This window comes from Opisthorchis viverrini (genome assembly GCF_000715545.1).
Source record: "Opisthorchis viverrini unplaced genomic scaffold opera_v5_208, whole genome shotgun sequence".
NCBI classification, from domain to species: domain Eukaryota; kingdom Metazoa; phylum Platyhelminthes; class Trematoda; order Opisthorchiida; family Opisthorchiidae; genus Opisthorchis; species Opisthorchis viverrini.
The window spans coordinates 807,009-818,421 of record NW_008751863.1 but is presented as its reverse complement, the minus strand read 5'-3'; the positions used below and the strand labels follow the sequence as shown (position 1 = coordinate 818,421).

Below are 11,413 nucleotides of genomic sequence, written 5' to 3'. Positions count from 1 at the left end.
TATATATATATATATATATATATATATATATATATATACGCGTTTCAACTATGTAGGTCAAGTGTATTCGCCTGCCATTGGCATTCGCAGACAAAATCTTAGGTGGTGATGATTTGGGCATAAATAACATGCGGTTGATGCATAGTCAGGATCTTTAGGCATCCTCCTAGCGAAGCAACAAAATCGCATCAAGCAAAAATCCTGAAATGCTTAGAGCGAGGGAACATATCCTGGCTCATAAACACGACAAGGCAGCTTTCGAAGAGAATACGTGATCATCTGTTTTACCGGAGTATCATTAGACTCTACAGTTTATTTAAAACCTCGTTTGCGTCCCACTTAATTGACACTAGGCACGTAGTCATTCAGAGTGAGTCATTTCATGTTATTTACCGTGCACCCAATGGCCTGAGAGTATCTATCCAACGGCGTCGCTTGACTACAGCTGAGGCAGTTGCCAAAAATCTGTGAAACTTGGTACTGTGCTGTCAAAACCGTTTCGTACAAACTCGGAGTCTGCTTTAGTCATGTGACAAGAATCAGCCGGTCAGGTCATTCAACGGTCCTCTAAACTGTCTCACAACATCCAGCTAGATGTAACGTTGGGGCTCAGAAAACCAGTCGTTCGTGTCTCCACGTTTTGCAGTTCACTAACCAATTTTCGCTTTGTGTTACATTTTTTGCTTCTATTTTATCCATTATATAGGTACTGATATGATGACGAGATCCCAAAAAATATGTTCATCACCGGGTTCTTGTTCAAACCATGGGGATATTTAAGCAACATAAAATATGTCTTCATTCTCACTTGTGTCTGTGGTTGACTAGAACACCTTTTGTATCTCTCCTGTTCCGGGATTGCAGAGGCTCGAATATTTTCATGACTGGTCAAATACACTGGAACTGCTCCTCTTGGGTCTTGCCAATGCGCTCTTCGTTGACGCAGCACTCGGTGGCAGAATGCCAAACCGAAAAATAGTGGGGGCATTTCTGATGCTATTATCATGGTTCAATTTCATGATGCAGATTTCTCGGTAAGTTTACCCATTACCGCGTCTTTTGTTTGTACGTCAAACAGCAATTTGGCGAAAATTAAATGTGAAAATGAAATGAAAATGTCACTGCTCACACAGTTCCATGTAGTTCACTTACATCTTGTGTCGGGGAGAGTCTAGACACGAAAAGTACATGTACAGAGAGCTAAGTTTTCCCAAGTTCACCAAGTTCATGTTCCGGACAGCAGGTGAATTGGCGGAGCCTACAAAACACGTCTTGGCAGCATGCGATCCGCGGAGTGCTTGTGAAACTGTTCACGACAGGAACGTAGCCACTGGCTGGAGAGAACGAACAAGCAAATGACCATAAGTGGTCATTTAGCCATCACACACTAAACTAAGTTTCACTGTGGAAATAAAATTTTTTAGACATTAGGATAGTGAATGTTTTCAAGTAAGAGGTACTTTGGTAAGTTGGAAATTGACGCACCAAGAACAAATACTCTTATTTGTGGGACGGTGTGGTGCTTGTTGACAAGGATAAAATTGAATTCCTATCATACAATCCTTTCATTAAAGTGATAGGTTTCAGGTAGTTTAGCGACACCCAAGTAAGTTTATGTTACAGGGGGAGTTTTTCACAAGAAGCCATACCAGACAAATTCAATTTTGCAAGGCCTTGAATCTGTAATATTCGAAACCACTAGGATTCGCGGCGAAATGCCTGGTTGTGTTAGGTCACTCCCTGGCTCCCATCACAAGCATTATCAGGCTGACTGGTCGAAATCACCAAATAATGGCATTTACTAAGGCGTTATTGGGTGCCATCAACTAGCCGGAGCACTGTACACCAAAGATACTGACTAAATCGCATGTTTACAGTCGTAATGAACTTACGCAAATAACTATTTGTGTTACATCACTGATTTTACTGTGGCACTTACAAATGTTTTTCACGTCGATGACAGACAAAACTGAGCAGACTGTTAACATATCACCAGTTGCCAATTTGCTGTCAGTCAGCAGGTTTGCCTCATGATGAGTAGAACGTCAATTGCGAAACCATACAAGAGCGGAAACGTAAAACTCACTAATAACTTGCTTCCTTGATGTTAGTGTTTCCTCCTTGCTGAACTTTCAACTTCAGTGCATCTGCGGTTGAGGAATTTGCCATTTAATGGTAACCTTTTTTGTCGAGTAAAAGAGTTCTGCTCCCGTTATTCCATCGTAGCATTCTAAGGTTTCGAGCCATTTTTAAACCATCCAGTGCTTTTCAACCTGACTGATGATTTATTGAGTTCGTTGGCAACGTTCGCAACCTTGGTTTAAAAACTACTTTGACTTCCCTTCAACTTACACAGAAGGCTGGCTTATTTGTATACCTCACGTATCCAAAATGTCACCTTCCAAAACCGAGGAAAGCGATGGGCTTTTTACTTCAACTCAGAGTCGATAGATCTTGTTCTAATCTCAAGAGGAGAAACCTGCATTTCAGTACCTGCTATGGTATTTCATGTGTTTTATGCCATGATTCAGTTAAGCAGATGACAGTAGTATTTGGATCTTTTAACTCAGTCCAAGTGGAATCTCGAAAAAATCAATAGGCACACCCACATTTCGAGAAATTCCTATTGCCCCCGATTGTAATAATTCCAACTGCGTGAGGCTATGTGAGAACGATTCTGTAAAACATCAGGTGGAGTATCCCGTGCAGCTCAACCATGTACTGCAAAAACGATGCTAATGAACATTAATGTATATTCTACTGAGTATGACTGGGTTTTCGATGCAATAGTTTCCCGTTGGATGTATGTATTTTAACTTGCGAATTTATAAGCAAACAAACTTGGAAACCTCAAAAGATTCAGTCGAGCATCTTGGCATCCAATCTTCGACTAACAGTACCGTGTAAATCAGGATCACATTATAGCACGGAAAAAACCAGTCACATACACTGTCGGGCCTAAAATATATAAAAATCCATGTTCCAAACTGGCACAATAGTAGACAAGATAAGAAGACACCCCAGAAGTTCGAAACGACGTTACCAGATACGTAGAAAGAATGCCGAATAGTTTTAAACGGAAAAGAAAGCTTTTGGTAATACTGAGAGGGGTTGGTGCACAGGTTGTGATCGCCATAACATAACTCAGAAGGTATGGTTGACAGTGATTTACGGTGATGATTTGCAATGCAAACCGAAAGGTGGGGCAAGTTTACAGAATAACTCACCGTGAGAGTTCTTTGGTCTCCGGACGATGGAACGTGTCTTCTCTGCAGTACGGCTGTTACATGTGTTTCGTAGTTGTCCGTGGTGACTTTTGAAGCTCGGTTGACTTCCCGTCCTGCGCACACGAGTGTGTGTTTGGGCCGAGTTTCGTGCCGATTGATTGTGTGAACTGTGAAGAGGGGTGTCCATTGGTGCTTGATAATTACGCGAGCATGAGTATAACTTCATATGATGTGGGTGAAGTTCGTAAACCTGGTGCGTCACATAGGGTGTGGTCGGATGTGTACAACCAACGGCTCGCATGACTAATCCATGGAAGATTCGAACAGGCAACTACAGATTATTATTTTAATGTATATTGCGTCTTTTTCTATTGATGTACGCATACTGAACATAACAAGCATTATTGTTTTTGCCAAAAGTTCCTCGCTAGAATGTGAGACCAAAAGAGAAGACGGCATAGGTTTGAAAACACATCACAATGCAATATATCCTCTCTATTTGCTTACAACACCAGCTCATTTATTTTCGTTCACAGGGTTAAATATTTGGGCATCTTCATCGTCATGTTCCTCCAAGTCTTTACCACGGTAATCCAATGTCTCTTGGTATTTTCCGTCGTGGTTATCGGATTCGGCTTCGTCTTCCATGTCCTATTGCGAGAACCAGATTATCGGGTGCGTCCAACGGGGATACTATCCCAAAGGCTTGCTTTTATCTTGCTTTTTATTTGGTAGCGTACCTAAATCAAACATTTCTGAAAAATGAAGTAGCACATCAACAGATTACAGGGAGGGCGCTTCCCGTTGGCACACAGCGGTTTATACAGGTACGTGGCCAATCTAAACGCTGCAGTATAGAGAAGCGATCTTATGGGCCTACTGTCCGACAAATATCACAATTCAAACAATGAAGACCTAAATTTGAGGGCACCATCTAGTAACAACTAGAGAACAGTGGAAAATGCGCCTAATAACTAAGCTCGCAACCGTGTCTAAAATGTGTCCGATCAACTGGTAACCTATTTTTCTACCAAACCATTATCACGCAAGCATGCAAAACAACCTGTTCTTCATTGTTCACACAACTATATGGATGAAATTGTAACAGACATAGGCACTGTCTTTCATTTTCTGACTTAGTTGCGCCGTGAATTGTTGAGCAGTTTGTACGACAATATCAGCCATCACACGAAAACATGGATTCCATCTAGGGAATTTCAACTCAGCGAACGGGAACAGTTTGACTACCTGGGCATTTCAATTTTCAAGACAATCATGATGATGTTTGGTGAATACGAGCATTCACGAACGCTGATTTATCCTTTATTTGGCTCCACCGAAGAGGCTACCATCGGCGCCGCGCTGGTTTTTATTTTCTACATCGCCTTTCTTTTACTCGTGCCAATAATACTGATGAATCTATTGGTGAGTCATATATCATCCTGGAAATCTCACGTTCTTCCTAAAACGCCTTAGTCAAGCTCCTATTACCTGTCTTTCTGTTGTTCTGGATGCAACCACCTCGAAAACTGCGAGTATTTAATAAAGTACATCACTACATACTACCGATTGTTGAACCTGGGACAATTTTGTTCCCTCGTCATAACACTCCCGTTATTCTATTAAGGTTGATAGTCCGCACCTCAATCCACCGGATACTAACATTCCACAGATGTTTTCTATACTTTTATAAGAAGCATTCTTCATAATGGTACTTGATTACGCAAGCTTGTCTTGTCTCAACCAAATGGTCTTTCAGCGGGTGCCCCAGAGTACGTTATTTGCCGACCAGTAGCAAATGCTTGGTTTTGCATCAGCTTCTACTGATGAAAAAATAAGGAGATAAATTACAGGCAATTTCCAATTGAAGTTCGCTCGGCTACAAAAATTGAAGGATAAGCGGCGCTATCACACTGCTGATAAGCCACTCGTGGCCGGACGGTTAAGCGTTCAAACTACTAGCCGGGAGGTCGGGTGTTCGAGGCTCTTCGGAATTTTGTGAGATGCGCGCTGCTGATGGTTTCCGGTAAGGATTAAACAGCTGTACAGTGCATTTCAGCATAGATTGGCTTCACTTACAGGACGAAATCTCCACAAAAACCGAGCACGTTCATTCAGTTTAGTGTTGTTTAGGCTTGTCATCAGTGAAGAGAACGATAACAAAGCATATATACCGACAGGATAACAACATAACTTTGAATGAACTAACAGCAATGGAACACTTTTCAATTAAACGGTGTAGCGTTTGCCACATTTCAAAAAATCTCACTCACACAGAACAGACATGTCGGTTGGTCCTGCATGTGGCGGTAGCTGGTTGCAAGTAATATTAAGCTTTTTTTTATAAAACTCCTCTTTCAAAGATCTATACATCAGCGACTTCAATTTATTTGTCCAGATCACCATTAAAATTGTTAGGATTGGTCCTTTTCTACGAAACATACTTCCCTGTCGAAACCACTTTCGTGATCAGTAACCCAGTTAAAGCTTAAGCTACCTGGAGCACCGAGAACGCACTGTCCCTGGGAAGTATGAAGATATACCACATTAAGACGTATGCTTTGGGTCAAACGCCTCGCATACCAGTACAGCGCTGGTTCTAGATGTTTTTGTATGTAATTTTTCTTTGTAATCGTATGGTCAACAGTGACAGCTAGCGCTGGATGGTTAAACAGAAACTTGAGACTTCCACCAAGTATAGGCACTCCTCAAACATATGAGAATGCTCGTCTGAATTGTGCAAATAACAAAACATTCAGGTTAAGTTACATCACTGCTTAGAAGGCGCTAAAATTTAAAAAAACAGTCCATTGAATTGCGAAAACGTTAAAGCTCGAAATTTCTCGGATGCTTATTATGGAAAATGACATCCACCAATATCGTTCGAACAATAATTGAATGAAAAAAGCTATGACTTTCTCACTAAACGTCAGACGGACTGTGCGGTAAAGTAAAAACAGGGAGTGTCGAACAACGTCTCTGCGTTCCCCCGAATAGGCGAGAAAGTGGGATGAGACTGAATGAGCACCTGTAGGTGACTACTAATGTCGGTGAATCTAGAAATATGTGGCGCGCTCCAGACCCCGACAAAAATCAGAGTTAGAATTTAAACAGTTTACCCAACACAGACTCCGTCTCAGTAAATAAACGTACTAATCAAGATTTATACATCAGAATACGACAACACGCTTAAAGATTTATGGATTATTAATTGAGCTAAAAAGGTGGTTCGTGTGTAACGACGTTGAATGTTTGTGCCAGTAGGCTTATGTTCATTAATAAAAGACTTATTTTTTCACGTTGATCACAACGAATATTGCAGTAATTCTTACTACAAACTTGTCTTTGGGTTCGTCTGCGCCCAACCTAGTGAAAAGATTTCCACTACAGGCCACTCAATAAGTCTGGTCCATGAAATCCGCTCCCATTAACAATTTACTAATCGAACTAATTATCTGTGAAAATTCAAAGTTTATTGTTTGAATGTTTGACACATCAGCTTTAGTAACAGGTGGGTTGGTGCTTGTAAGAAGTGAGAGGCAATATATCCAGGCTGTATCAATTTTATCCAGTTTACGTTATTTTTCTAGCCGACCTAAGTGTAAGAAATATTAGTCACTTATGTTCAACCTAGTACGTCCCCCTTCCCTAACAGATTGGTCTGGCTGTTGGTGATATTGACGAAGTCAGGAAGACTGCCTGTCAGAAACTGATCATTCAACAAATTTACTGGTTGGCAGACTTGGAATCGAAGTTCCCAAGGAAACTCCGGCACAAGATATTCAAAAGTAGCGTTTCCTGGGTCGAATCTCAAACGAAGGTTTGTTTTTGTCGAAACCCTTTTTGGATGACTGATTTTGATGTGAATCAGCAATCGGCTCTTGAGGAGGACGGTTAATTCATCCAGTTTGAAAACAGTGTCACTGAGTTTCTACACTTCACAACATTTTGCATTCTCTTTCGTGAGGGATTATACCCTTATATTCTGCTCTGATTTCTAGTGTGTATTTGTTAGAATTGATTTCCACATAAACGAATCCACAGCAGCCATTTTAACATTTGCCCTGATTGCGTTTTGTTTGTTTTCAGACCGATTGGAGTGTAAATTCTCAACAACCAAACCAGTTTCTCTAATACTATGGGTTAATAATAGTGTGCCTTCCAATGAATTTTGAAGAATACCCTATAAAATTCTTGAGGTGGCCCTTTTTATATAAAACATGTGCCTTCGCTTTATTCACTAACCCTGTTGAGTCCTTCGCGACGTAAAGCTAGTACTCAAATCCTTGTGTAAGCAAGAGCTGTTGACCCGAAACCACTGTCCTCCCAGTGTCATCCGTAGCTCTTGCGTGTTAGTGAGCGTCAAAAGACTTTCAGTGTTTGACCATCGATGCCTTCAGAGCATTGCCCGAATATGGTGGGAATACCGGATCGGAAATGCTGAAGTCGAATGGTATTCGGGTGAAATAACTCACCCTCGATAGATGAACTGATCACACTGCATAGGTTGCGCTGGTTTGGCCACGTGCTGCGTATGCCAGCCGACCGACTTCCTCGAAGGACTCTTTCCGCACACCCACGCAAAGGGTGGAAGAGAGACAGATGCGGTCAAACAATAACGGCAACGAAGTGTAAAAACCATTACCACCAAACTCAGCTACACTGATCATTGCCGTCTTCCTGGATGGGGACCCTGAGACGAGCCATATCAATGGTTAGAAATATTCTCAGACATGGCCCGGTCGAGCTCTCAATGGCGTTTGTGCATCAAAGCTGTCGCATTCAATACATAGCTTTCTCTCAATCCTCCACTTAGCAGTCCACATACAGTGTTGTATTTAAGCACTAATTGATCAGCTTCTGCCTTCAATGCGCAGAAGCATCGGTGAACGAAACTGTGGCAGCTACAACCACTGTGCGATAAGTACGCGGTAATTACAACTGACAACGGTGATGATGATGAGCGTTCTTTCCTCTATTACGGTGTTTGTTTTTCGTCCATATCTGATAAAAACAAAAGAGATTTTGGCCCCACGAAGTTTTTAACTTCTTGCTGCGTCTTGTTTGGTTGTAAGGATAGCCAATACACAGGTGAACCCAATTTAGCTGGGTGAGTGTATAAGAGAATATATAAGAGAACACTCACGCCGCACAGTGAAATTGCATTCTTTCTTGTTAAAGCTGTCCTCTAAAATGGATATGATTTGTTAGCATTGCCAATTCTGAAACGCTTGATCATCTAGCTAGGGTTGGTCGCTTTATTTCTGGATGGACCGCATACTTCACAGATTGTGTTAAATTGGTCCCATTTTTTAGTAACAGCTCTTCAATAAGATGAAATCTAAGTTGGTGTGTTGACGATAGACCTCAACCGGGCAAGCAAACGCCGCCGAGGCGGTTGGTTCTCCAGACACAAGAATGTTGTCCGCAAGGTAACTTGACAAATCTATGCGGCTCACAATGCACGGCAGGTCAGAAATTCTCTCGCTGCTGTTGCTGCACCCTAGAGCAGTTGACAGTTAGGAAATTTTGGTACTTAATCCAATCAGTGATCAGTAACAGTTTTTCGGTCAGTACGGTCTATATAGGTCCATGATTCTCCAAAACTAGTAACTGGCTTGGAAAAATTGTGATTTCTTTCTTCTCCTACCAAAGTTTTAGAATTGTGAGGTTTTAACCATAGTCGAAGTCTAATGTTGAAGTTGCTTGATTCAATCAGCATTCGGAATAAAAAGCTAGGTCAGAAATGGTTGTCCTCCTCAATCCTCTTTTATTATTGAGTAAAACCATCATAGACATTGGAGTTGTTATCAGCTGAGCGATTAAGTCAAGTGAAACGAATGTGTGCATGCCGTATTTGCTAATCTGATTGTTGAACGATTTCTTCCTTGTGTGGGATGGTAAGGAGATTAACCATTCGCTAATGTGACGATTTATGGCTACTACGTGAATAGTGTAACGTGTCTGTTGTGATAGAACGCTAGAAAATTTAGCCTCCTGAACGAGTGTGATCGACAGATCGGGCTTAATTCGAAAATGTACTTATTCCTCCCGGATTCGGCGTGAACATCCAAACAGTACACTGACGCTGCACCAACACAGTTTACAGGTGGCCCATACTAGCCCATTTTCACTTAACTGCAACAAACCGCAAAGTATGAAGGTGAATTTCCTAAATTGTTCAAATGAATGTCACAAAAGATGGAATTTGGCCTAACTGGTGATAAAGTAAAACCTGCCTACACACTACTAGTGTATATCGACCGTGTTTCCTTAGTGACTGATTTGGTTCTTTTTGGTACAAATGGCTGAAGCGGCTGTCCCAGGTCAGCCAGTTTATTGTTTTCTGCCCTATATTGCATAGGTTTTTATTAGACATGTTTAATTTAATGCAAACCGTAGAGGTTCAGTGCTCTAGTGTCCATCCATTGGAAGTCGTGTTTCTACTGGTTCGCGTAACCTAATGGATTATTGTAGTGTCGGTTAGAAACGTTTTAAGAGGATGTCATAACTGGTGTGTTCCTGCAGGTAGGAACAAAGACACATCAAAAGCAATCTTGTCTAGTAACAAGTCAAGCAGTTTGGTGCGAGCTACTAATAGCCCTGTCTTATTCCGCCAACACTGAAAATATGTTTTACAACTCAAACTTCGCCGCATCACTCATGTGTGCGCGCCCTTTCCGAAAGAAGGACAACAAAGGGCAACAAAGACAAGATTTCCTAGTTTCATGGAACAGTCTGTTTAGGAAGAATATACAATCTGAACTTGCCAAACCGCTGAACCCATTGAAAGGTCGCAGGTAAAACAATCAAACTTCCCTCTCCTGGTATTAGTTCGACTGATTTACATAGACTTCACAGTTTTGTTTATATTAATATGACTGAAAATGATGACCAAATAAGCCACTTCATTATCTCTCTTCATCAGCTCTGGTCTGACACAAATGCTTTGTTTATTTTCCAGCACAACTCTCAGGCACACCATTCTCATAATTTTGAACCACAGATGGCTGAAAATCCTGTAGAGAAAAGGTTTGTTCATTCTTCCGCCCTTGTGCTGCTTACAAAAGCGTTTGTTCTCTAGAATGAAATGGATATATTAGTGACACGTTACTCTGACAGTTGCCGTTCCATTACAAGACAGTAACGCAGTTTGCAGCGGAATAACACCATTCAATCATTTTTCGATACTTTTTGACAGTTATTTCCCCCTGAATAGACTATCCTCAGAAAGGATCACCCGTTACAAGCATCAGCTTGATCCTTTTAATGTGGATCTAATCAGGAAAGCTGCCGCAATCCGAGACCCATGGTCCGTTGCGGAGTTCTCCGCAATAATGAAAGCCTCATTGGGCCACTTTCATCCTGAGTGTACATTTTGTTGGCCTACTGCACATGAAGAAAAAATCTGAAGAAAGTTCCTTACATTTGTGCTGCGTTCTTTCCTCTCTTTTGTGTCTACTTAAGGCATTAGGCGTACCTAAAATGGTGCTTTGGTGGGATCAAGTTGCTACATTGCGTATCGTGCCTATTGTACAGCATCAAGATGGTTGGAGAATTTACTGAAGCAATCCTCTTCTTATTGTGTCACTGACTTTGTTCGCCCGGCACAACTTCTAGACGACGTATAGTTGAGCACTCACACTGCCTGAACCCCTGGTGTTGTTTAACTTCATGAAGCAGGAACAAGCAAAACGGTACCAGTAGAAGGAGAAAGGTCCTCCGCTTCGACGTCATGTATTAGCATAAATGAACTAAGTGGTAACAAGCTATTAAAAACGAAAGTAAGCGCCTCAGATGCACAGTTTTTGAAAAGGGAACGTTCTCAAACGACCTACTGAATTTTCCTGGACGTTTTTTGAGTATTGTAAACGAAGACTACAAAGGGGTTCGTAATTTTCACAGCAAACTTCAATTACCTTCAGACACGGAGTCGGAGCCTGGACACCACACAATCAGCTATTTGCATGCTTCATCAGTAGTATACACAATTATTCCAGTAGCTTATTTGGATACGGATACCAGTTTGACTACGTGTGCTCCACTGAAAGATCCTTAGGACATTGTGGGAAAGTTAATTAGAGTTCAGGTGACCCAAGATCCCATTTGACGGAACTTCGTCATTCCGCCACAGACGTAGTATTGCTTAGCTTGACATCTTACTACTAAATCACAACTAGTTTAGG

At 41.5% G+C, this 11,413-nt stretch overlaps 3 protein-coding genes across 3 annotated transcripts in view; 2 read left to right on the top strand and 1 right to left on the bottom strand.

Annotated features, from left to right (window-relative positions):
- The window catches only part of T265_08217 (hypothetical protein), a gene marked incomplete at both ends in the record, with an annotated part of 141,870 nt that extends 138,342 nt beyond the window's left edge, over window positions 1-3,528 (bottom strand). Inside the window, one exon of the mRNA XM_009173952.1 lies at window positions 3,228-3,528. Coding sequence (XP_009172216.1) covers window positions 3,228-3,528 — 301 coding nt within the window. The remainder of the gene's footprint in view (window positions 1-3,227) is intronic.
- T265_14509 (hypothetical protein) overlaps window positions 1-7,890 on the top strand; it is a gene marked incomplete at both ends in the record, with an annotated part of 36,622 nt that extends 28,732 nt beyond the window's left edge. Inside the window, 6 exons of the mRNA XM_009173960.1 lie at window positions 865-1,034; window positions 3,764-3,902; window positions 4,368-4,652; window positions 6,883-7,047; window positions 7,499-7,688; window positions 7,712-7,890. Of these exons, the coding sequence (XP_009172224.1) occupies window positions 865-1,034; window positions 3,764-3,902; window positions 4,368-4,652; window positions 6,883-7,047; window positions 7,499-7,688; window positions 7,712-7,890 (1,128 nt within the window). The remainder of the gene's footprint in view (window positions 1-864; window positions 1,035-3,763; window positions 3,903-4,367; window positions 4,653-6,882; window positions 7,048-7,498; window positions 7,689-7,711) is intronic.
- Window positions 7,891-7,911: 21 nt separating this feature from the next.
- Window positions 7,912-10,311, top strand: T265_08215 (hypothetical protein; the record flags this gene model as incomplete). Its single annotated transcript, XM_009173950.1, has 2 exons — window positions 7,912-7,989; window positions 10,192-10,311. The coding sequence occupies 2 exons, from the start codon at window positions 7,912-7,914 to the stop codon at window positions 10,309-10,311; spliced, it is 198 nt and encodes a 65-aa protein (XP_009172214.1).
- Between the last annotated feature and the right edge of the window lie 1,102 nt (window positions 10,312-11,413).